The following is a 27,237-nucleotide window of genomic DNA, read 5'->3' as shown; positions in this document are numbered from 1 at the left end:
AGAGTGGAAATGCTATTATATCTCCTATTTTTCTAATTACAAAATTAGAAAGACCATAAATGTCTTCTGCTCTTGAACTTCTTAATTTTGCAATTGATCTCATGATATCACTTAACTGGACCTCTTTCCACTCACATGTAGGAGAAATGTGTTCCAAATGTTGTGGGAAAGATACAGCATCCTTCAGGTCCTGTTGACGTTTATTATTTGACTCAGATGCAGCAGAGGAACTTACGTCACAAGCACTAACGAAATAGGCATTGAATTCATCTGGTGTGATATTCACATTACAGTCATCACTTTTACAGTTCTTACTTCTCTCCAGTTTAGTCTTTACAACATTCCATGAAGCTTTACATTTGTTGTCAGAATTATTAATGTAATTGTCATTTGCCTCACACTTTGCTAACCTGATTTCTGATCTGTATTTACTCTTTAACTTAATATAACTAGCTTTGTCTGCATCATGATTTTTATATTTATCATAATAAATCATAACCAATACTCTAAGCCTCTGCAGAGTGGGTGTGAATCACTTGGGTGTAGAGTCATGTTTTCTGGTTGTTGCTGTATTTCTTTCCAGAACTTTTGGACAACAGGTCTTAAAAACGTCTGCGAGTATATTGATAAAAACTATAAATGCATCCTTGACACTTTCACTATCAAGTAGGATGTCATTCCATCTAACCATCTGCAACTGTGTCCTGTAGTTGTCAATATTTTGATCATACAGTAGCCTGATATGCTTTGCTTTGGGGCAGTTAGATATAGGTTTATTGATTTTTAATTTTATCCATATCCCCTCATGGTCTGAAAGAAAATAAATACTGAAAAACCCTAGCTCGTATAGATCTTTTTCAACATTGGTAATAACATTATCAAGACAGGATAACTGCCTTGTTGGATTGTTATTAATGCAATATAGATCATGTGATCTTAACATATTCTGTAGATAAAGCTGCTTTGATGTCTTTAGCCTTATATCAATGTTTATGTCTCCAAATATTAATATTCTATATTTGCTTAACTTTTCAAAGTGTAAGATCATTTTTTCTAAGACCTGTGTAAATACTTCACTGTCACTATCTGGAGTATGTATGGTATACATGATGAGTGAAAGAGACAGCGAAGTAATGACATTAAGATATGATATAGTGCCTCCCAGTAACTGAACAACTTCTCACTATTATTGTTATTATTATTATTATTATTGAGTAACAACAAATATGGAAAACAATGCAAGTTACTAGTTTATTACTTACGTCTAAAAGTGAGATACGGATGCAAATTTTTAGGAACAGAAATCTCCCACTGACAGTCAGACATATTTCGGAAGTTTGTTGGATACATAGGGCTACTGAATGTGCCTGCCGTGTTAAATAATTTGCCTCCACAGCCATTACCTGGAAAAAATAAATACTTTTCATAGATTTAGAAATAGTTACAGAACTATAGATAACAATAATTCTAACAATTAATGATTTCTTGATCTTGCTTTACCATAACAAATTTATGTAAAATTCTGTCATTAAAGCCTTTTCAGAGATGAAAAATTCTGTAAACTGTCTGGACACAGAGTAAAATTAAGTTAATTTTAAAACTGAATTATAGTTTTAAGATGATGGAAATTTACACAATTTGCTTCTCTACTTCTATATTTTTCTGTATTAATTTAAACTAACGTTTTAATAACTTGTTACTTGTTGCCTGCATAAAATTCAACCACTGTATACTCTACTTGAAGCATATATATAAATATGTAGCAGTTATGGAATGTGGAAGACTAGATCAGGTTTTATACTATACTTGAAGAGTTTTCTGCAAAAAGGGGGGTGGGGAGGGGGGGGGGGGGGGGGGGGAGAGAGAGAGAGAGAGAGAGAGAGAGAGAGAGAGAGAGAGAGAGAGAGAGCATGTGGCGAGAGGGGGAGTTTATTACATGTATGAATATACCTGTCCATGCATCCTCTACTGAAGAATGAAAATACGACTTCTACATCTACATCCATACTCCGCAAGCCACCTGACGGTGTGTGGCGGAGGGTACCTTCAGTACCTCTATCGGTTCTCCCTTCTATTCCAGTCTCGTATTGTTCGTGGAAAGAAGGATTGTCGGTATGCTTCTGTGTGGGCTCTAATCTCTCTGATTTTATCCTCATCGTCTCTTCACGAGATATACGTAGGAGGGGGCAATATACTGCTTGACTCTTCGGTGAAGGTATGTTCTCGAAACTTTGACAAAAGCCCGTACCGAGCTACTGAGCGTCTCTCCTGCAGAGTCTTCCACTGGAGTTTATCTATCATCTCCGTAACGCTTTCGCGATTACTAAATGATCCTGTAATGAAGCACGCTGCTCTCCGTTGGATCTTCTCTATGTCTTGTATCAACCCTATCTGGTACGGATCCCACACTGCTGAGCAGTATTCAAGCAGTGGGCGAACAAGCGTACTGTAACCTACTTCCTTTGTTTTTGGATTGCATTTCCTTAGGATTCTTCCAATGAATCTCAGTCTGGCATCTGCTTTACTGACGATCAACATTATATGATCATTCCATTTTAAATCACTCCTAATGCGTACTCCCAGATAATTTATGGTATTAACTGCTTCCAGTTGCTGACCTGCTATTTTGTAGCTAAATGATAAAGGATCTATCTTTCTGTGTATTCGCAGCACATTGCACTTGTCTACATTGAGATTCAATTGCCATTCCCTGCACCATGCGTCAATTCGCTGCAGATCCTCCTGCATTTCAGTACAATTTTCCATTGTTACAACCTCTCGATACACCACAACATCATCTGCAAAAAGCCTCAGTGAACTTCCGATGTCATCCACCAGGTCATTTATGTATATTGTGAATAGCAACGGTCCTATGACACTCCCCTGCGGCACACCTGAAATCACTCTTACTTCGGAAGACTTCTCTCCATTGAGAGTAACATGCTGTGCCCTGTTATCTAGGAACTCCTCAATCCAATCACACAATTGGTCTGATAGTCTATATGCTCTTACTTTGTTCATTAAACGACTGTGGGGAACTGTATTGAACGCCTTGCGGAAGTCAAGAAACACGGCATCTACCTGTGAACCCGTGTCTATGGCCCTCTGAGTCTCGTGGACGAATAGCGCGAGCTGGGTTTCACATGACCGTCTTTTTCGAAACCCATGCTGATTCCTACAGAGTAGATTTCTAGTCTCCAGAAAAGTCATTATACTCGAACACAATATGTGTTCCAAAATTCTACAACTGATCGACGTTAGAGATATAGGTCTATAGTTCTGCACATCTGTTCGACGTCCCTTCTTGAAAACGGGGATGACCTGTGCCCTTTTCCAATCCTTTGGAACGCTACGCTCTTCTAGAGACCTACGGTACACCGCTGCAAGAAGGGGGGCAAGTTCCTTTGCGTATTCTGTGTAAAATCGAACTGGTATCCCATCAGGTCCAGAGGCCTTTCCTCTTTTGAGTGATTTTAATTGTTTCTCTATCCCTCTGTCGTCTATTTCGATATCTACCATTTTGTCATCTGTGGGACAATCTAGAGAAGGAACTACAGTGCAATCTTCCTCTGTGAAACAACTTTGGAAAAAGACATTTAGTATTTCGGCCTTTAGTCTGTCATCCTCTGTTTCAGTACCATTTTGGTCACAGAGTGTCTGGACATTTTGTTTTGATCCACCTACCGCTTTGACATAAGACCAAAATTTCTTAGGATTTTCTGCCAAGTCAGTACATAGAACTTTACTTTCGAATTCATTGAACGCCTCTCGCATAGCCCTCCTCACACTACATTTTGCTTCGCGTAATTTTTGTTTGTCTGCAAGGCTTTGGCTATGTTTATGTTTGCTGTGAAGTTCCCTTTGCTTCCGCAGCAGTTTTCTAACTCGGTTGTTGTACCACGGTGGCTCTTTTCCATCTCTTACGATCTTGCTTGGCACATACTCATCTAACGCATAATGTACGACGGTTTTGAACTTTGTCCACTGATCCTCAACACTATCTGTACTTGAGACAAAACTTTTGTGTTGAGCCAACAGGTACTCTGAAATCTGCTTTTTGTCACTTTTTCTAAACAGAAAAATCTTCCTATCCTTTTTAATATTCCTATTTATGGCTGAAATCATCGATGCCGTAACCGCTTTATGATCGCTGATTCCCTGTTCTGCGTTAACTTTTTCAAATAGTTCGGGTCTGTTTGTCACCAGAAGGTCTAATATGTTATTGCCACGAGTCGGTTCTCTGTTTAACTGCTCAAGGTAGTTTTCAGGGAGGACTTGAACTGCCGGTGGGAGGGACTGCATAAGCCATGAGAGGGGCCGCGTAATCTGTGACATGGCACCTCAAACTGTGCGGCCATTCCGTGTGGCAAAGGATTACAAGTGAAGTCCCTTATTACTGTTTTACAATTTTAACAGACATACAGAAGTGAACTGGGAGTTCAGGAAACTGCAAAATGAACTGGAGAACTATTAAAGAAATCTGAGAAAATTTGTACTACCAATATAAAACTCAGATTTTTTGTATGTTTCTTCATGAATGTTTTTCCTTTGGTGAAATGGTTTTGAGCATAGGACAATCAACTACAATGGGTATGTCTGCATGTTAAGTAAATAATATTATGATATTGACAATATTATGAAAAGTATAGAGTGCTACTTGCCATGTAGAGGAGACACTGAGTCAAAGACAGGTGCAATGAAAATACTGCTGAACATTAAGGCTTTCACCAAAATGCCTTCTTTGGAAATAGAACACAGACTCACATTCACACAAGCACAATTCACATGTACCTGGCTATTGTCTCCAACTCATGGTTGCCAGTTAGGCAGACAGTCTCATAGATCTGTAAATTTTTTATTCAAAAGAATTCTCATCAATTACATGTCAATAAATGTTTCCCTTTCAAGTTTTAATAGCTTTCCTCACATTTTTTCCCTAAACATTAATGTTTCACATTCATATGATAAAAGATGTACCATATTGTTCAGTTTTGAACTGGATGTTAGAGAATGTTCTGCTGGATCCTGCTAGACATGCATCTATTTCTATACCTGTTCTATTGTCCTTATTTAAGGGACTCCCTTAGTATTGAAGTGTTAAATTCACTTAAAGGTTAATCCATCAACAGTCAAGGGTGCATCAGTTTGGTTTTCATACCCATCAACAGTTACGTCTCCTCTCCTCATTGACAAATAATCCTGTTTTCTCAGCAGTTTTGTAACTTTCTCGAAAAATTCTCGTTAGTTATGCATTGTGAGCCACCCCAACGTGCTCTGTTGGTGCTCCAGAAATTTTCACTGTTCTGATTGCGATAAAATGATGCTACAGGTGTACCAGATAGTTCCAATTTGACATTATACATCCTGGTATTATACTGTTCGTGTCATCTGTGCATGAGTTATCAGGGATACGAAAGATACCTCAAGTACCAGCCTTGCCTTCAGATGCTGTCTCCTCTGCAGCAGGTACAGGATCTATATTACTAAATGGCCATCCCAGTTCATGGTTAATGACTCCAGTTGCAGGTAGTCTATCGAATGGCTACCACAGGCAGTAAAATTTGATTTTCAGCATTTTGCATCATTATTGACTGAATTTAAAAATTTAAAATGCACTTCTACATCTCCATGGATACTCTGTAAATCACATCTAAGTGCCTGGCAGAGGGTTCATCAAACTACCTTCACAATTGTCTATTATTCCAATCTCGTATAGTGCATGGAAAAAAATGAATACCTACATCTTTCTGTGCGAGCTCTGATTTCCCTTATTTTATTATGGTGATCATTTCTCCCTATGTACATCAGCACCAACAAAATATTTTTGCTTTCAGAGGAGAAAATCACATTTGGATGAGAAAGTTGGTGATTGAAATTTCGTGAGAAGATTCCATCACAACGAAAAACGCCTTTGTTTTAATGATGTCCACCCCAAATCCTGTGTCTTTTCAGTGTCACTCTCTCCCCTATTTTGCAATACTACAAAATGTGCTACCCTCCTTTAAACTTTTATGACGTACTCCATCAATCCTGTCTGGTAAGTATCCCACATCATGCTGCAGTACTCTAAAAGAGGACAGACAAGCATAGTGTAGACAGTCTCTTTAGTAGATCTGTTACATTTTCTAAGTGTCCTGCCAATGAAACACAGTCTCTGGTTAGCCTTTCCCACAACATTTTCTATGTGTTCCTTCCAAATTAAGTTGTTTGTAATTTTAATGCCTAGGTATTTAGTTGAATTAATAGCTTTTAGATTTGACTGATTTAAAGTGTAAATGAAGGTTAATGGATTCCTTTTAACAGTCATGCAGATGATCTCACGCTTTTCATTATTCAGGGTCGATTGCCAATTTTTGCACCATACAAATATCTGTTCTACATTGTTTTGATGTCATAATCTACTCATTAAGAGGTATAATCTTGTGTTGGTTTAATGCAACAAGACAAGTATTACAGTTAGAAACTGTGTATATGTCTTTAGCCAGCGTAACTGACGATGCCTAAATACCCACATTATATTCATGTAGGATTTGAGAATGAGAGCACTTGTAACAAACTTTACAGATAATTTCAAACCTTTACAAAACTTTTTCTTGCTGATTCCTGCCCCCCATGCACACATACAAAATGATGAAAAGGAAAAGTTTGTCTCTTACTAAATTTTTGCCTTCATGCGCTAAAACTTCAGCACCAGGCACGGTGTTTTAATTCATTGCTTCCTTTCTATTAACTCCCTTCACAACACATTTTGCAGACAGTATCCACATATATACCAGTAAAGTTACATAACTGAATGCACAAAGCTTTGGAGATACGATGTCAAAACATTAAGATGCTTGAAAAACCACATATTCCTTAAAATAATGCACAAATTACCCAGACCATATTCATCCAATATTTGATAATGAAAGCACTCAGTGACTTGCAACAAACTTTAAACATAATTTCAAATCTTTTCTAAACTTTTTCTCATTTACTTGCTTAATTTCAAATATTTAATACATTAACATTTGTACTCAAAAGTCTGAAGCTGTTTTACACATAGGAATATGATTGTTTAAAGAATTGGGGGCTTCGTAGTGGATCATTACTCATCCACTTGGCCGTGAGTGCTGTGTCATCTTGTGTTGGCATCCGACACAGGGACTCATGGATCAAGAACTCATAGCATTATACTGATCCCTCGAACCAACGAGTTTGAGGTGCTGTCTTGCACAGAAAATGAAACTGAGCCAGTGAGACTCATTTCACAGGTTACGGAAAATGTTCTGTGTCTCTGTGTGCAAGCAACTATGGATTGTTGTGCATACTGAAACAAAATTTGCTTGACATTTGCTCACTGAGGTAATACTTAGATCATTCCAGTTATTAGTAGAGAATGTTGAGAACACCAGCCTTGCTCATGGAGTTTCAATGAAGCTCACAATATGCAGCATAGCTCCAGGAACAGATCATGGGCCCCTGTTTCTGAGTTGAATGGAAGGCCTGAACCAAAGACTTTGAAGGTTCTGAGGCAAGTTTGGTCATGAATTCCTGGACTTGCACCATAGGGCTGGAAACTATCCAGTCCCACTAAATGGGTCAGGGGTGCACTAAAGTTTTTTTGTGACAGGCATATCTCTATCCACTCCAGATAATGATAGCTGTAGCTGGTCTGGAAGAATCTGTGTAAGAACTACCCCCCGCCCCCCCAATAGGCAAGAGTATTAAAATTATATTGCTTAACTGCGAAAGTATTTGCAAGAAAGTAACAGAGTTGGAAGCACTTCTAAATAGTGGTCATCACATAATATTATGTACAGAAAATTGGTTAAAACCTGAAATGGAAAGCCGTGAAATTTTTGGGAAAATATAAGTGCATATCAAAATCATACACTACTGGGAAATCGTGTTGGTGTATTTGTTACAGTAGACAAGAAATGCAAATCACTTACAGCAGAAACCGAAGGTGTATGTAAGACTAATTGGGAAAGACTCAGTATCATGGGGATGGGCATAAATTCATCATTGGATCCTGCCACCAACCACCATCCCCCCCCTCCCCCTCCCACACACGCACACACCAATATGTAACCAGAATCATTAGTTCACTAGTACATAAGTTCCACAATCATGCTGTAATCATGAGGGAATACTTGAATCATCCAAAAATCAATTTGAATAATTTCTGATTTGTTAGTGGTGGTGCGACAAGAAATCATGAGAAACATTACCCAGTTTCTTCTCTGAAAACTATCTAGAACATATATGGTGAGTAGCAACTTCCCTTCTCACAGTATTGTTACATTCCATCCTGGACTTTCGATTGTTTGAACTATCTAGAACAGATAGTATAGAACCCCACTCATGATGGAAGTACAGGGTGTTTCAAAGTTTTTGCGCCACATGTTGAGTGGTGGCAGATCACATCACGAGAAACAACTTTTGTTACAGACAAAATATTTCCTGGTACTTCCTGGTGATGTATTTTTATTGTTGGTTATGCCCTTGAAAGACAGGAGGGCATAGGCACTCTGCAGCAAGTGTATGCAATATGTGTTGCCTATAATCCAGTCACCTGCACCATTAAAAGCTGAGTAAAATCACAGTTACTGATTCAGTTTGACGATGTCTTTCTCCACTTAGAGACTCACATGCTTACAGTTTTCCAGTTAAAAATAACTCTATCAATTTAATGGCTTAAGATATATGCAGATGCAGCATATCGGGTTTGTAGAACCTGCTTTTTTGGTGAAATCTTGTAGTCCCAGGGCTGGCAAATACAATTTCAAAATATCGCTCACTTCTTCTTACATTTTCTCCTCATAGTTTAACAAGATAAATGTATACCAGGATATCATCATCAAGAGAAACAAAACTTATTATTCTACAGATTGGAGTGTGGAATATTAGATTCCTTAATCAGGCAGGTAGGTTAGATAATTTAATCAGGGAAATGGAAAGGTTGAAGTTAGCTGTGGGAATTAGTGAAGTTCAGTTGTGGGGGGGAACAAGACTCCTGGTCAGGTGAATACACGGTTATAAATACGAAGTCATTTAGGGGTAATGTATGAGTAGGTTTATAATGAATAAAACAAAATGCAGGTGAACTACTAAAAACAGCATAGTGAACGCATTATAGTAGCCAGGATACATAGGGAGCCCATACCTATCACAGCAGTACAGGTTTATGTGCCAACTACCTCTCCAGATGATGAAATGATTGAAGAGGTGTATAATGAGATAAAAGAAATTATTCAGATAGTTAAGGGAGATGAAAAGTTAAGTTGTGATGGGGGACTGTAATTCGTAGTTGGGAAAGGAAGAGATGGAAAAGTAGTAGGTGAATATGCACGGGGGGAAGGAATGAAAGAGGAAGCTACCTGGTAGAATTTTTCACAGAGCATAATTTAATCACAGCTAACAATTGCTTTAATAATCATGGAACATGGCTGTATACACGGAAGAGACCTGGAGACACTAGAAGGTTTCAGATTGAGTATATAATGTTAAAACAGAGATTTAGGAACCAGATTTTAAATTGTAAGACATTTCCAGGGGCAGACGTGGACTCTAAACACAATTTGTTGGTTATGAACTGCAGATTACAACTGAAGAAACTGCAAGCAGCAGAGGATCAAGTAGGTAAAAAGATGAAGGCTAGTATAAATCCTTGGGTAACACAAGAAATGTCGAATTTAATTGATGAAACGAGAAAATATAAAAATACAGCGAATGAAGCAGATGAATGGGAATACAAATGTCTAAAAAACGAAATTCAGAGGAAGTGCAAAATGGCTAAGCTGGAATGGCTAGAGGACAAATGTAAAGATCTAGAAGCATATATCACAAGGGGAAAGATAGATGCTGCCTAAACATAAATTAAAGAGACCTCTGAAGAAAAGAGAACCACCTGTATGACTATCAATTCTAAAGGTGGCAGGGGTGAAAACAAATTTACAATTTGTGCAGTTATAAAGAGTCGAGTGGCATGAAAGGGACACACTGGTTGAGAAGGGAGTGAGACAGGGTTGTAGCCTGTCCACAATGTTATTCAATCTGTATATTGAGCAAGCAGTAATGGAAACAAAAGAAAAATTTTGGAGTAGGAATTCAAGTCCAGGGAGAAGAAATAAAAACTTTGAGGTTTGCCATTGTAATTCTGCCAGAGACAGCAAAGAACTTAGAAGAGCAGTTGAAGGGAATGGATAGTGTCTTGAAAGGAGGATATAAGATGAACATCAACAAAAGAAAAATGAGGATAATGGAATGTAGTCAAATTAAATAAGGTGATGCTGAGGGAATTAGATTAGGAAATGCGACACTTTTTGCTATTTGAGCACCAAAATAACTGCTGATGGTTGAAGTAGAGAGGATACAAAATGCAAATTGGAAACGGCAAGAAAAAGTGTTTCTGAAGAAGAGAAATTTAATAACATGGAGTATAAATTTAAGTAGGAAGTTTTTTCTGAAAGTATTTGTATGGAGTGTAGCCATATATGGAAGTGAAACATGAATGATAGACATTTAGACAAACAGAGAATAGAAGTTTTTGAAATTTGGTGTTACAGAAGAATGCTGAAGATCAGATGGATAGATCACAAACTAATGAGGAGGTACTGAATAGAACTGGAGAGAAAAGAAATCTGTGGCACAATCTCACTAGAAGAAGGGTTGGTTGATAGGGCACTTTCCGAGACATCAAGGGATCACCAGATTAGTACTGGAGGGAAGTGTGGAGGGAGAGAGAGGGGGTTAAATAATAAAGGGAGACCAAGAGGTGAATACAGTAAGCAGATTCAGAAGGATGTACATTGCAGTAGTTACTTCAGAGATGAAGGGGGCGGGGAGGGGGGGCTTGCACAGAATGGAGTAGTATGGAGAGCTACCGGTCTTTGGACTGAAGACCACAACAACAGTAATTTGCCTCCTTAATGGTTGCTTCTTTCTACAACTCTCTGGTGTGCTAAAATTGACCCTTAGCCTCTTCTATAAGGGAAGTAATTTTTCTAATGATTTAAAGGAAATCTCTCAGGAATACCAGTTTAATTTTCTTTCAGTAATGAAACCGACAAATTAACTCCTAAGTGAGGCCAGACACAAGCTTCTGGCAATAATTAGCCGATTGCTTGCCAAGCGCCAAACAATAACAGACAACTGAAAACCCACAGACAATGGATTTCAGCCAGCAAAGTAACACACACATATACCGAATAACACCCAAAGGCAAAGAGAATTTCAGTTGAGAGCCTCTCAGGACAATAATTGGTGTAACGAAACACCAGGAGTCAACATAGTGGAAGATATGCCTAACCTATAGGTTGATGCCACCGCGATGCTGGAAAATGTGAACCGGTCATGGTAGGCCCATGTTCTATGACCTTGGAGGAGAGTTGGGGACACGAGCTTGATCAACACTTGCTTTATCACATATGATCATGATAATGATGTGGGAGATTATCTGTATCAAGGTAATGAGGGTGCACAGAAAAACTTGACAGAGGACAAGGCACAAGCTACTATTAAAGCCAAAATATCTGACCTTGGTGTACCCATTGTGCTTGACACAGCGGTTACAACTAATTTGATGTGACAGTGATTCTTTCAAGAATTGAAGAAACGTCGATGTATACCTACACTGCCACGTATTATGTACAAGTATAATGACTTTTCTGGAGACTAGAAATCTACTCTGTAGGAATTAGCATAGGTTTCGAAAACGACGATCGTGTGAAACCCAGCTCGCGCTATTCGTCCACGAGACTCAGAGGCCATAGACACGGGTTCCCAGGTAGATGCTGTGTTTCTTGACTTCCGCAAGGCATTTGATACAGTTCCCCACAGTCACTTAATGAAAAAAGTAAGAGCATATGGACTATCAGACCAATTGTGTGATTGAATTGAAGATTTCCTAGATAACAGAACACAGCATGTCATTCTCAATGGAGCTAAGTCTTCCAAAGTAACAGTGATTTCAGGTGTGCCGCAGGGGAGTGTCGTAGGACCATTGCTATTCACAATACACATAAATGACCTTGTGGATAACATCAGAAGTTCACTGAGGCTTTTTTCAGATGATGCTGTAGTATATTGAGAGATTGTAACAATGGAAAATTGTACTGAAATGCAGGAGGATCTGCAATAAATTGACCCATGGTGCAGGGAATGGCAATTGAATCTCTATGTAGACAAGTGTAATGTGCTGCGAATACATTGAAAGAAAGATCACTTATCATTTAGCTACAATGTAGCAGGTCAGCAACTGCAAGCAGTTAATTCCATAAATTATCTGAGAGTAGGCATTAGGACTGATTTAAAATGAAATGACCATATAAAATTAATTATCGGTAAAGCAAATGCCACACTGAGATTTATTGGAAGAATCCTAAGGAAATGCAATACAAAAACAAAGGAAGTAGGTTACAGTACACTTGTTCGCCCACTGCTTGAATATTGCTCACCAGTATGGGATCCGTACCAGATAGTGTTGATAGAAGAGATAGAGAAGATCCAACGGAGATCAGTGCGCTCCGTTTTTTTTTTTTTTTTTGGTCATCAGTCTACTGACTGGTTTGATGCGGCCCGCCACGAATTCCTTTCCTGTGCTAACCTCTTCATCTCAGAGTAGCACTTGCAACCTACGTCCTCAATTATTTGCTTGATGTATTCCAATCTCTGTCTTCCTCTACAGTTTTTGCCCTCTACAGCTCCCTCTAGTACCATGGAAGTCATTCCCTCATGTCTTAGCAGATGTCCTATCATCCTGTCCCTTCTCCTTATCAGTGTTTTCCACATATTCCTTTCCTCTCCGATTCTGCATAGAACCTCCTCATTCCTTACCTTATCAGTCCACCTAATTTTCAACATTCGTCTATAGCACCACATCTCAAATGCTTCAATTCTCTTTTGTTCCGCTTTTCCCACAGTCCATGTTTCACTACCATACAATTCTGTACTCCAGACGTACATCCTCATAAATTTTTTCCTCAAATTAAAACCGGTATTTGATATTAGTAGACTTCTCTTGGACAGAAATGCCTTTTTTGCCATAGCGAGTCTGCTTTTGATGTCCTCCTTGCTCCGTCCGTCATTGGTTATTTTACTGCCTAGGTAGCAGAATTCCTTAACTTCATTGACTTTGTGACCATCAATCCTGATGTTAAGTTTCTCGCTGTTCTCATTTCTACTACTTCTCATTACCTTCGTCTTTCTCCGATTTACTCTCAAACCATACTGTGTACTCATTAGACTGTTCATTCCATTCAGCAGATCATTTAATTCTTCTTCACTTTCACTCAGGATAGCAATGTCATCAGTGAATCATATAATTGATATCCTTTCACCTTGTATTTTAATTCCACTCCTGAACCTTTCTTTTATTTCCATCATTGCTTCCTCGATGTACAGATTGAAGAGTAGGGGCGGAAGGCTACAGCCTTGTCTTACACCCTTCTTAATATGAGCACTTCGTTCTTGATCGTCCACTCTTATTATTCCCTCTCGGTTGTTGTACATATTGTATATGACCCAACTCTCCCTATAGCTTACCCCTACTTTTTTCAGAATCTCGAACAGCTTGCACCATTTTACATTGTCGAACGCTTTTTCCAGGTCGACAAATCCTATGAAAGTGTCTTGATTTTTCTTTAGCCTTGCTTCTATTATTAGCCGTAACGTCAGAATTGCCTCTCTCGTCCCTTTACTTTTCCTAAAGCCAAACTGATCAACACCTAACGCATTCTCAATTTTCTTTTCCATTCTTCTGTATATTATTCTTGTAAGCAGCTTCGATGCATGAGCTGTTAAGCTGATTGTGCGATAATTCTCGCACTTGTCACCTCTTGCCGTCTTCGGAATTGTGTGGATGATGCTTTTCCGAAAGTCAGATGGTATATCGCCAGACTCATATATTCTACACACCAATGTGAATAGTCATTTTGTTGCCACTTCCTTGAATGATTTTAGAAATTCTGATAGAATGTTATCTATCCCTTCTGCCTTATTTGACAGTAAGTCCTCCAAAGCTCTTTTAAATTCCGATTCTAATACTGGATTCCCTATCTCTTCTAAATCGACTCCCGTTTCTGCTTCTATTACATCAGACAAATCTTCACCCTCATAGAGGCTTTCAATGTATTCTTTCCACCTATCTGCTTTCTCCTCTGCATTTAACAGTGGAATTCCCGTTGCACCCTTAATGTTACCACCGTTGGTTTTAATGTCACCAAAGGTTGTTTTGACTTTCCTGTATGCTGAGTCTGTCCTTCCAACAATCAAATCTTTTTCGATGTCTTCACATTTTTCCTGCAGCCATTTCGTCTTAGCTTCCCTGCACTTCCTATTTATTTCATTCCTCAGCGACTTGTATTTGTGTATTCCTGATTTTCCCGGAACATGTTTGTACTTCCTCCTTTCATCAATCAACTGAAGTATTTCTTCTGTTACCCATGGTTTCTTCGCAGCTACCTTCTTTGTACCTATGTTTTCCTTCCCAACTTCTATGACGGCCTTTTTTAGAGATGTCCATTCCTCTTCAATTGTACTGCCTACTGCGCTATTCCTTATTGCTGTATCTATAGCGTTAGAGAACTTCAAACGTATCTCGTCATTCCTTAGTACTTCTGTATCCCACTTCTTTGCGTATTGATTCTTCCTGACTAATGTCTTGAACTTCAGCCTACTCCTCATCACTACTATATTGTGATCTGAGTCTATATCTGCTCCTGGGTACGCCTTACAATCCAGTATCTGATTTCGGAATCTCTGTCTGACCATGATGTAATCTAACTGAAATCTTCCCGTACCTCCCGGCCTTTTCCAAGTATACCTCCTCCTCTTGTGATTCTTGAACAGGGTATTCGCTATTACTAGCTGAAACTTGTTACAGAACTCAATTAGTCTTCTCCTCTTCCATTCCTTGTCCCAAGCCCATATTCTCCTGTAACCTTTTCTTCTACTCCTTCCCCTACAACTGCATTCCAGTCGCCCATGACTATTAGATTTTCGTCCCCCTTTACATACTGCATTACCCTTTCAATATCCTCATACACTTTCTCTATCTGTTTATCTTCAGCTTGCAACGTCGGCATGTATACCTGAACTATCATTGTCGGTGTTGGTCTGCTGTCGATTCTGATTAGAACAACTCGGTCACTGAACTGTTCACAGTAACACACCCTCTGCCCTACCTTCCTATTCATAACGAATCCTACATCTGTTATACCATCTTCTGCTGCTGTTGATATTACCCGATACTCATCTGACCAGAAATCCTTGTCTTCCTTCCACTTCACTTCACTGACCCCTACTATATCTAGATTGAGCCTTTGCATTTCCCTTTTCAGATTTTCTAGTTTCCCTACCACGTTCAAGCTTCTGACATTCCACGCCCCGACTCGTAGAACGTTATCGTTTCGTTGATTATTCAGTCTTTTTCTCATGGTAACCTCCCCCTTGGCAGTCCCCTCCCGGAGATCCGAATGGGGGACTATTCCGGAATCTTTTGCCAATGGAGAGATCATCATGACACTTCTTCAATTACAGGCCACATGTCCTGTGGATACACGTTTGTTACAGGATCATTTAGTGATCGTGAAAGAGTTACGGAGATGATAGATAAACTCCAGTGGAAGACTCTGCAAGAGACACTCAGTAGCTCGGTACGGGCTTTTGTTGAAGTTTCGAGAACATATCCTCACTGAGGAGTCAAGCAGTATATTGCTCCCTCCTACGTGTATCTCGTGAAGAGACCATGAAGATAAAATCAGAGAGATTAGAGCCCACACAGAGGCATACTGACAATCTTTCTTTCCACGAACATTAGGAGACTGGAATAGAACGGAGAACCGACAGAGATACTCGAGGTACCCTCCGCCTCACACCGTCAGGTGAATTGCGGAGTATGGATGTAGATGTAGACGTAGATGCCAGTGCAAAATTGCAAGGTACAAACTGCCACTGGTCAGAAATTGAGAGGAGTCAAGATACAAGCCTTAATTCCTGTTCAATTAGGACAGTTTTCTGTATGATGCAATTTTTTGATACTAGAGAAAATAATAGTTGATTGTTTAATTGGTATGGATACATTTAGGACATACCAAGTACAAATTGATATAGGTAAGGGCCAATGTCCTTTTACTGTAAATAACCAATTGTTTGTAACAGACCAGATCAGGGTAAGTACTAATAGATGTAAAACTGAAATTACTCACAACCTAGAAGTTCAATAGGTAGATCCCATATTATGTTTGTCAATACATACAGTGATGAACAGTCATAAGCAGAAGAAATAAATGTCTGCACAATACACACAAAGATGAGTGAATCAAAGTGCTTGTCTAAAGAACAGCAAGCAGAACTTACGGAACTGATATTCGCTCATATACATGTATTTAAAAAAAAGGGACCAGGTATTATTAAGGATTTTGTGCACAAAATGGAAGTGTTATTAATATCTCAAACGAGAGGGTAGGCACCCATTTATACACCTCTAAGTTGTACATATGTATAATAATATTAGATTTAGGATGCTGGAAAATCACATTTCAGAATTTATGTTGTTAGCTCGTAAGGAAAATTTTTGTTTATTTTTTTCCCCTTGTATGTCACCTGTGTAAATGATAAGTTGGGTGGAAGTAACGAGGAAGAACTTTACTTTTATGTGTCTAGAGATGACAACACTTTAAACACAACGCTTTGCCTAGTGGGCAGCCTAGTTGTAAATGAATAAACGAACTTGTGAAACACATGGTACCGTGCACTGCAATACACAACTTGCCATGATATTAGTGGTAACAGAGTGATGCAGCGCATGCACATAGGAGAGTAAGTTAGTCAACAAACCGCAAGTGCATGCCTGCCAAACACAGCTGAAACTGTTGGAGCACCCACAACAAACAAACCCTAAAAACAAACAAACCGTATGAGCTACAGCCTGCACTAGCATTTTTAAAACCTATTGCATAAATTGGGACATAGAAAATTAAGGAAGAGTCTATCTACACAATACACGCAGACAAGGATAAGCTAAGGAATTGCATACATGGAAATGGAATCCTAAACTATGAGATATTTACCGAAGTTATGCTACTATGTTCATTATACCTATATATTTACAAGTTTAAATATTGAAAGTACACACACTAATTATATGAAGGAGCCAGAAAATCCTTGCTGCAGGTAAACAAGTAAGTACAATACGAGTGGTGAACTGAATAAGATGTCGCACCACACTTATAATACACTTTATCTTTCAGATTTATAAGGTAAATAGAGATTTAAACATGACATTGATTAAATTTGTGATAGCACAACTGCACACGAAAGTAAATGAATACACGGTTGAATATATGAAAGAGGTATTAGTGACCATCGAACCACTGTACACTTATCTTTGAAGATTTAGTTTTAAGTTAGTATCCTAAAGTGAAGAAAGATAAATGCTTGTCGAGTGGTAGGTACCATATAAACATAAGAAAGGGCCACACGGTAAGTAAATATAGTTGTAAGTTTACAATATGTGTGAATGTGGTAGTGTGAAAATATGGGTAGAAGAATACAGTTGCAGTATGTCGCATATCACAATGCTGAACTAAGGTGAAGCACTACCAAATAATCAAGGGATCAAAACCAAACTACTGTGAGTGTCAACTACTTATTAAAGCGTCAAACATCTGATTTACATGGAACTTTTTTTGCACGTTTGTTACTTATATAAACACTATTTTACACTCATTGTACATGACATATAGAATTGATGAAAGAACTCTGTATAATCACAACAGTCTTTTATGTGTGTGTTCTGCCGTCGCTTGGTGAGTAGATTTTTTATCTATGCAATTAAATAATAATATTACATTATTGTATGGTAGTTACCTTTATCAGTTGTCGTGTATGTGAGATCAATATTAGTTACTGAGTATGTAGTTTGGCGTGTCAGCTGCAGTAGCAAAAGTGGTCCAGAAGAAAACACAGGATCAGGTAATTTATAGCCACACATAGTTGACAGTAATGGAGCAGAGGTTGAACCTCCATCATATACCTGTAGAAATAAGTAATGCATCATCACAACCAATACTGGAAAAAAATAAAATGGAAAAAAATGAGAGAGAGAGAGAGAGAGAGAGAGAGAGAGAGAGAACTATTCAACAATAATTTGAAAAGGGTGGATTGCTATTCACCATATAGAAGATAGAAGAGATGTTGAGTCACAGACTGGCACAGCGAAAAGGCTGCTAAACATTTAAGGTTTTGGCCAAGAGGCCCCCTTCTGAAGTAGAAAACACTCACACCGGAACAAGTTATGTGAAAGTGTGTGTGTTTTCTAATAGCTTTTTTGCTGAAAGCTTAAGTGTTTAGCAGTTTTTTCACTGTGCTTGTCTGTGACACAATGTCTCCTCTATATGGTGAGTAGAATCTATCCTTTGCATAATATTGTCATTATTCCATCCTGGACTTCCCACTGTTTGATTCTACATTTATTCACATTTCTCAGTTTTATATCAACAAAACATTTCTTTGATTTCACCATCTGAATTAATGCTACCTTTATATACTTTCAACTATAATTCCACAACTGATACAACAAAAAATATCAAAAATATGCAGAGTGAAAATCTTCGATGGGTTCAAAACAATAACTGAGAAATTAAACAAAGACTTACATTACAGATTAAAACTACAGTATCAGAGTGGAACTCTTGCTCTTAACTTTCTGTGCCATACTCTGCAAACAAGCCATAAAAGGTACCATGGGCATCCACTGACTCTTAAATTGACATTTTTTGTACAAATGAGATGGCCAATTTCAAGAAATCCCATGCATTAAGATCTAAATTTTACAGGTGGCATTAAAAATTTACTTGCCTACTGAATAGATGTATAAAAATTCTATTCTACAGATTCCAGTGGATTGGCAGGGGGTACTGGCAAATACTGCCACCACCTGGAATTTGCGATAAATTTACAATTTTTCCTTGGGAGATAAGTGGTAACTGACCTCCTGCACACTTGAGCTAAACTGTGCATGATATTCCTGCTGCAAATCAATTTCTGAAGATGTGTGGCTAGAACTGGAAACCACTAAGATCAGGAACATAACAAATATTTCCACTGTCTTGGTCATCACTGATGTATTCATTCCAAAATGCTTTCTATCCACATTTAAAATACTGTGAAATCACACACTGAACAGTTGAAAAAGCTGATTTGTGTTGATTGTTCTCAGTGTTTTGGTGTGCCCTAAATCATCATATAATAGAACCTGACAATTTTAATAGTTCACTGAATGTGTCCCCCCCTCCTCCTCCTCTACTTCAAACCCATTCTCTCTTGTAAAATAGATAAAGCAATAAGAAGCTCTGTTCATTATTTTAGGACTTCCACACTTTATGTGCACCAACATTAAAATGCCTTATACCTAATTAAAAATTCCTTGCTTAGTACAGTTAAATTGTGCACCTGAATTCATTTTCAAGCTAAATGAATTTATACTTACTTTCATACTGTCTGCACTGCAGTCACCACCAATATAGAAGTCAGATACATATAAAGATATTGTACTATTCTGAGGTGCTGAAATCACTATTGTGCATGAAGCTGTAAATCTGTCAAGCTGGATCCGTCCTTGCACATGGGAGTAATTACGATTACAACCTGAAATAGAGCATTTATGGCATTAAATGCAGCATGCCACCAACAGGATAATAAAAGAAACCTTTCATGGAAAGAGCCGCACTTGTGTGAATATCAAGAGCTCAGGTGGTAAGACAGTACTGAGCAAAGAAGGGATGGCTAAAAGTTGGAAGAAATTTGTTGAAGTGCTGTACAAAGGAAACTAAATTGAAGGCAGGGTTATGGAAAAGAAAGAGGAAGTAGACAATGATGAGATGGCTGATAAGATACAGTGAGGAGACTTTGTCAAAGCACTGAAAGACCTCATCTGAAACAAGGCACCTGGAATATATAAAATTCAATCAGATTATTAAGATCCTTTGGAGAACCATCCATGGCATAATCATGTAATATATGAGCCAGGTCCATTACCTTCAGACATCAAAAAGAATGTAATAATCCCAGTTACAAATAAAGAAGGTGCTAAAATTTACAGCAATCAGTTCATTAAGTCATGGCTACAAAATACTGACATGACTTGTTTACACAAGAATCAATAACTCAGGGAGCTCACAACTCTTTTGTGTGTACATGTGTGGTTAGCATGGAGCCTGAAGCAATTGCAGCACATATTTCCTTTCCTGTGCTGCAATCTTCCTTCTCTTACTTATGTTCTCATGATGACAGCGTTTGATGCTGACCCAGCTATTCTCTAGGTTCTGCTTTCCTTTCCTAACATATTCATTCCTTTACTTAGCATCTCCTTTTGGCTGAAGTAATTTTTGGTATCCTTCTGATTTCCACCTTCATTCTTAAAATTTTTCTTTAGCCTGGACTGACTGGGAAAAGACACCTTAAATAGCAAGAATTGCATGCATTATTCAAGATAATCTGCTCGTAATATCTGCATAGTCGCATATGTATGCTTAAAAGCCAACACAATAGCCAATCTGATGTGGTGAGGTCTTTATATACCCTTTTGGTAGAGCCCTGACACCACACGTATCACACTGCTGATGCGGGAGCTGCTAGCTCCCCACACTTGCCAAAGAGTAGACCTCCCTCATCCTGGGGCATCCGGACTCATGGCAATGTTCCATTGTGCCAGATGATGATCTTTGGTTGCAGCTCTGTGGCATCCATCAGATGAGCCCATGATCAGAATGGGTAGCATCAGAACAGACATTTCACACATGAACCTCATCAAATAAAACCAAAACCATTGCCCTTCTGATCCAGTCATCTCATCAGACAGGTACAGAAATTTCAATGTGAACAGTAATTATCCTTCTACTTTCCCTACTGTGCTGATCTTACCTCATGGGAAGATGTACAAGCTAGATGCTTGGGGGTGAAACAATTTACTGAACATTTGGTATGTACTTGAACAGATTAAGATACTTTTGCTGTGATGAAACCATTATTCTTGTGTAAAACATTGAAGATAAATTTGGAGAAGTTGAGTCCCTGGGAAAATGTGCAATGTATTATTTCTCTTCATCCACACACTGGAGCTAACATTGGCACCAATATTAGCCAATAGTTAAGGGGCAGTGCACACACATTGGAGCCAACATTTGGTTGAATTCATGTAGAACCACCGTAAGCATGTGTGATGAACAGATCACTGCCAGTGATTTTGTAGATTTGAACATTAATAATTATATTTCATCACAGCAAAACAAAAAATAAAATCAAGACAGTGAACAATGACCATAACACGTACATAAAAATACTCCAGGTTCCGATGATCTATTGTGTAACATTTAGAATAAAAAAACACAGTTTGAAAAATTCAGTTTAGTATCAGTCTTTGTGTGGTTTAATGCACACTTTACTATACATAAGATATATTCAGTGAAGAAAAATTCCAAACTCAATTGGAGATATGAGTAGTCCAAAAATTGAGAGAACAGTGTTAAGAGAAAAACATCCTGAAAAAAGCATATATAAGTAGTATATAGCACATGGTTAAAATTGTATTTGAATTTGAAATAAACTGTGTGTTATGTGAATCAAATAGAGTAACTCTAACTTATGGATCAGATAGATTACGGCCTAACCCACCCCGGCTAGTCAATATAAACATAGTTGTACAGTGATCATAAGTTTATGAAATTAATACTTAAGCCATTACTTAGCTAAACTAGCTTTCTCCTGAGTTAGTTTATCATCTGTTCATTATTAGATCCAAACTTTGCAAAATGACTATAGTACCCATGTACAGAAGTATACCAAGATATTATTCATAGAGTAATTTGCACTTTTTTACTTTGCGTACTAAAGGATCCTGTTATAATTTGAAGTAAATAACTATCTGCTCATAGGAAGTTACATGCCTTTCTGTCTGATAATCAATATTTTCTAACATGAATACATGTTTCATTCAAATTTGCAGGAACTAACAAAAACAATTATTGAAATAATGTCTATTACTTTTCAAAAACCAAATCACTTACTTTACACTACTCATTATAAGCAAATTTCATTCCCCATAATCTTCAACCCACCAAATCAATTTTCAGTCTCACGAAAAACAGATGAACTTACGCTGCTGATATTTCAGAAATGTTAAAGCATAATACAATTGTCAGGACTCTCCATCATCATAAAGTTCTTAGTATATCATATAGCTTAAGGTATACTGCAAGCTTAAGGTATATTGCAAGAACTTGGATGAAACAATCTTTATTGCAAAGCTCAGAAAGCACCTGAAAGTAAACTGATTTTGTGACATATTACAAGTTCCTTATCAGGACACCCTATTTTCCATTTTTGGGGTAGCACTCTCAGGAATATTGGATCTCTTTAATGCCTTGGCTGTACAGGGTATCTATGCAGCCAAGGAAAAATAGTTCTTGAATTTCTTCCAGATTTCCTGCTTAAAAATACAATTTTTCCTGGGTGAATATACACTTTTCCCCAAGTGAATATACACTTGTTTCCAAGTGCATGAACACTTCCTCCCAGATGAATATACACTTTTTCCTAGATGAATACACACTTTTTCTTGGTGAAAATACACATTTCCCAAGTTACGTGACAGTATACTTTCCCTCGGAGCTATAAAACTTTTCAATCCTTTGAATGGTTCAGGTATTATACGCCAGCATAGAACTCCGCTGCACTTTTCAAAGTATTGAAATAAAGATAGCAATGCGCTTTTGTTAGCCAATCATAGATCATGTCACGTCATCTCTCCAGTCGATGACAGCAGATATTCAGAGGATAGGACACGTAATGTAGTCAAGCAACAGCGACACCACTGTGAAGTTTAAGTAGTGCAAATACACACATGGAAAAACCTAATAGTTTAAATTAATATACTTACAGTACAGCTACAAGAAAAGGTAAGTTTTCATGTATAATATTGATATTTAATTCAAACAGTAGTTTGTTTCTTTTTGTTAATACCTTTACACTTGGTGTGCATGATTTTTCAGCACCACTTGTGTATTATTTATTACATGTAGCTTGTCATTTGCACCAAACAATGTTGATAAGAAATTTTGTTGGGAGTTAACTTGTCATCTTAAAGTAATTTAGTTTGTTGCGATATTTTGCGCCTACATTAATTTTTACTTACGTTTTCGTGTGGAAAGCCCTTTTATTCTCACATCATGGTGAGGTGTCATGGTGCACATGTAAATATAACACATATTTTCACAAATAAGGTCGTAAAACACTTTGCACTTCACCAAAACACAGTGTAACTGTGGCTGTTGTGTCCCAGCCCAGTCAGTGTTCATTTGTGCACCAGAGAGTTTGGCGCCAACTTTGAATTTTGTTTACATTTGTTTAAAAATGAATATAGGTGCGAAATATTGTGACAAACTAAATTACGTTTAGACTCCCAACAAAATTTCTCATCAACATTGTTTGGTTGTGTAGTAAATAATACACAAGTGGTGCTGAAAAATCATGCACACCAAGTGTAAAGGTATGAACAAAAAGAAACAAACTATTGTTTGAACTAAATATCCACATAATTTTGTAATCATTACAGGTTAAATAAAACGGAAACCCACTGATGATGGCACAGTGGTGCTGAAACATGTTTGGGTACTTGAAAAAATTGTGTTTTGCATAACTGGTGGACCTCACGTCCTACAATTATAATATTGATCTTTTTTGCGTATTTTACCGTTCAAGGCACATAACACAAATATGACAGTAAAATTTTAAATAATGATATGAATGTCTGGTCTTCTGGACTCAAACTTTTTCTAAGTGGCTGGTCCCCAAAGTGTTAAGATTTAAATGAGAGTCAAACACTATGTAATTTAAAAATTCATTACACATTTTCACTCATAACATAATTCATCTTGTGTAAAAGGAAGTTTACTTTGAAAGTAATGCTTCGCAAACCACCATTCACAATATTTTCCCACCATCTCTTAGAAGCTGGTTTGTTTGAGCAGTTGCCAGAGAACACCAGAAAACAGGGGTTACTGGACATACACAGCTATGACGACATAAGAAGCTTGTTCTCAGTGTTTGCTCTGCTCATATGTCTTTCGTCACATTTCTGTTTGGAATTTTGTGTGCAGTAGGGCACCACGTGATCAAGTGTGGCACTGCGGTACATTGTTAGGAGAGGACATACTGAGTTATTTATTTTGGACAATTGTTTTATCATATCCTACCCAGACATGACATTTAAAATAAGAAAGCTCTGGCATAATATTCATTTCAAAACTAGACTCTGTAACTTAAGGTATCCTAATATTTTACTACATGATGACTATAACGTTTTGTTATTGTTATTATTATTATTATTATTATTATTATTATTATATCCATACTCTACAATACTATTCATCCACTCATCCTAGCAGCGCTACAAAAAGCTAGTACGAAGGAATACAAATTTCTTGCAAAAATAAAAAAAAAAATTGCTTCTATACACCAGAACTAACAACATTAAGTTTTTTATGAATTTTTCCCACTGTAGAAAAAATTAACAAGGTTATTTCTGAAGGCAAGAAACTGTACAATTGGTAGTTTATATTCTATTCCAGGAGTAAATATAAAGCCTTATGGGAAGTTACGATGATAAAACACCATGTGCTGCTAGTCTTGACATATAGCAAATTTGAGTCCCACATTTTTCAACTGGAATATGTCTCCCTCATTCTCACAGTTATGACCTTCTGTAGGAAATTGTCTTTTTGAAAAAATGTTACATTTGTTGGAGACAACATCAGCCATAGAAGTGTATAAGTGGATGTAAACATTATTGGTACAGACACCTTCCAAGGCATCTTGCGTAAGAATCATAAGCCCCACAGAAGTCCACCATCTGCTGCTAGTGTAATGCTGCTACCAATGGTCAGTGTACATTCTATGATTAATGTGACAAGCAGGTTTTCTCCTTTTAGATGAAATGTGCTTGCATTGCTGTTGTGTAATCTGTTAGAAACCATGCTTCACCTGCCAAACAACTCATCTCCATGAGAAATATATTGTTTTTCCTGCAGCAGTAATGATGTAAATTTAGCACACATTATCTGGTTTGAGAGTCTGTTTGCAGCAAATCAGTATGATTATGTTCTCTAAAACACGTGGATTACCGAGCATCACATCTGACTGCCAGTGCAGCACAAATTCCATCTGTACACTTTTACAGAGCAGATATTCCAACAGTTTCCACATTCTTTGATCTTGCGATAAAGGATGTCCAATGACTTGTTGTCTACAAGCAGTTCTGCTATCATTGGTCTACTTACAGTACAACCAAACAACAAGTTCCAACCAGTGTGACAATACTATTATTTTCAGATCTGAGAGAGACGAACATAACAACATCTACATCGACATGGATACTCTGCAAATCACATTTAAGTGCCTGGCAGAGGATTCATCGAACCACCTTCACAATTCTCTAATATTCCAATCTCTCATAGCGCGCGGAAAGAATGAACACTTATATCTTTCCGTACGAGCTCTGATTTCCCTTATTTTATCATAGTGATCGTTCCGCCCTATGTAGGTCAGTGTGAATAAAATATTTTTGCATTTGGAGGAGAAAGTTGCTGACTGGAATTTCGTGAGAAGATTCCATCGCAGTGAAAAACGTCTTTCTTTTAATGATTTGCAGTCCAAATCCCGTATCATTTCTGTGACAGTCTCTCCCATATTTCGCGATAATACAAAAGATGCCGCCTTTCTTTGAACTTTTTCGATGTACTCCGTCAGTCCTACCTGGTAAGGATCCCACACCGCACAGCAGTATTCTAAAACAGGATGGACAAGTGTAGTGTAGGCAGTCTCCCTAGTATGTCTGTTACATTTTCTAAGTGTCCTGCCAATAAAACGCAGCCTTTGGTTAGTCTTCCCCACAACATTTTCTATGTGTTCTTTTAAATTTAAGTTGTTTGCAATTGTAATACCTAGGTATTTAGTTGAATTTATGGCTTTTAGATTAGACTGATTTATCATGTAACCGAAGTTTAACGAGTTGCTTTTAGCACTCATGTGGACAACCTCACACTTTTTGTTATTTAGGGTCAACTGCCACTTTTCGCACCATTCAGATATTTTTTTTCTAAATTGTTTTGCAGTTTGTTTTGATCTTCTGATGACTTTATTACTTGATAAACGACAGCATCATCTGCAAACAATCAAAGACGGCTGCTGAGATTGTCTCTCAAATCATTTATATAGATAAGGAACAGCAAAGGGCTTATAACACTACCTTGGGGAAAGCCTGAAATCACTTCTGTTTTACTCGATGACTTTCCGTCAATTACTAAGAACTGTGACCCCTCTCACAGGAAATCGCAATTCCAGTCACATAACTGAGACGATATTCCATAAGCCCGCAATTTTATTACGAGCCGCTTGACCTCGATGTTGAGCGCCCATAAACCCCCCCCCCCCAACGAGCCGCTTGTGTGGTACTGTGTCAAAAGTCTTCCGGAAATCCAGGAATATGGAATCGATCTGAAATCCCTTGTCAATAGCACTCAGCACTTCATGTGAATAAAGAGCTAGCTGTCTTTCACAGGACCGATGTTTTCTAAACCAACGTTGACTGTGTGTCAATGGACCATTTCCTTCGTGGTAATTCATAATACTTGAACACAATATATGTTCTAAAATCCTGCTGCATATCGATGTTAACGATATGAACCTGTAATTTAGTGGATTACTCCTACTACTTTTCTTGAATATTGGTGTGACCTGTGCAACTTTCCAGTCTTTGGGTATGGATCTTTCGTCGAGCAAACGATTGTATATTATTGTTAAGTATGGAGCTAATGCATCAGCATACTCCGAAAGGAACCTTATTGGTATACAGTCTGGACTAGAAGACTTGTTTTTATTAAGTGATTTGAGTTGCTTCACTACTCCGAGGATATTTACTTCTATGTTACTCATGTTGGCAGCTGTTCTTGATTCGAATTCTGGAATATTTACTTCGTCTTCTTTTGTGAAGGCATTTCGGAAGGCTGTGTTTAGTATATCTGCTTTGGCAGCTCTGTCTTCGATAGCATCTCCATTGTTATCATGCAGAGAAGGCATTGGTTGTTTCATGCCACTAACATACTTCACATACGACCATAATCTCTTTGGATTTTCTTCCAGGTTTCGAGACAAAGTTTCGTTGTGGACACTGTTATAGGTGTCTCGCATTGAACTCCG

The 27,237-nt window shown here is 37.9% G+C and overlaps 1 protein-coding gene across 1 annotated transcript in view; it reads right to left on the bottom strand.

The window, feature by feature from the left end:
• The window catches only part of LOC124545739 (cubilin-like), a 718,402-nt gene that overhangs the window by 12,976 nt on the left and 678,189 nt on the right, over positions 1-27,237 (bottom strand). The window contains exons 62-64 of the mRNA XM_047124681.1: positions 19,475-19,632; positions 17,854-18,019; positions 1,263-1,403 (exon numbers count right to left, since the gene is read on the bottom strand). Of these exons, the coding sequence (XP_046980637.1) occupies positions 1,263-1,403; positions 17,854-18,019; positions 19,475-19,632 (465 nt within the window). The remainder of the gene's footprint in view (positions 1-1,262; positions 1,404-17,853; positions 18,020-19,474; positions 19,633-27,237) is intronic.

This window comes from Schistocerca americana, chromosome 8 (genome assembly GCF_021461395.2).
Source record: "Schistocerca americana isolate TAMUIC-IGC-003095 chromosome 8, iqSchAmer2.1, whole genome shotgun sequence".
NCBI lineage: Eukaryota > Metazoa > Arthropoda > Insecta > Orthoptera > Acrididae > Schistocerca > Schistocerca americana.
Note: the sequence above shows the minus strand (reverse complement) of the source record. Positions and strands in the feature narration are given on the sequence as shown.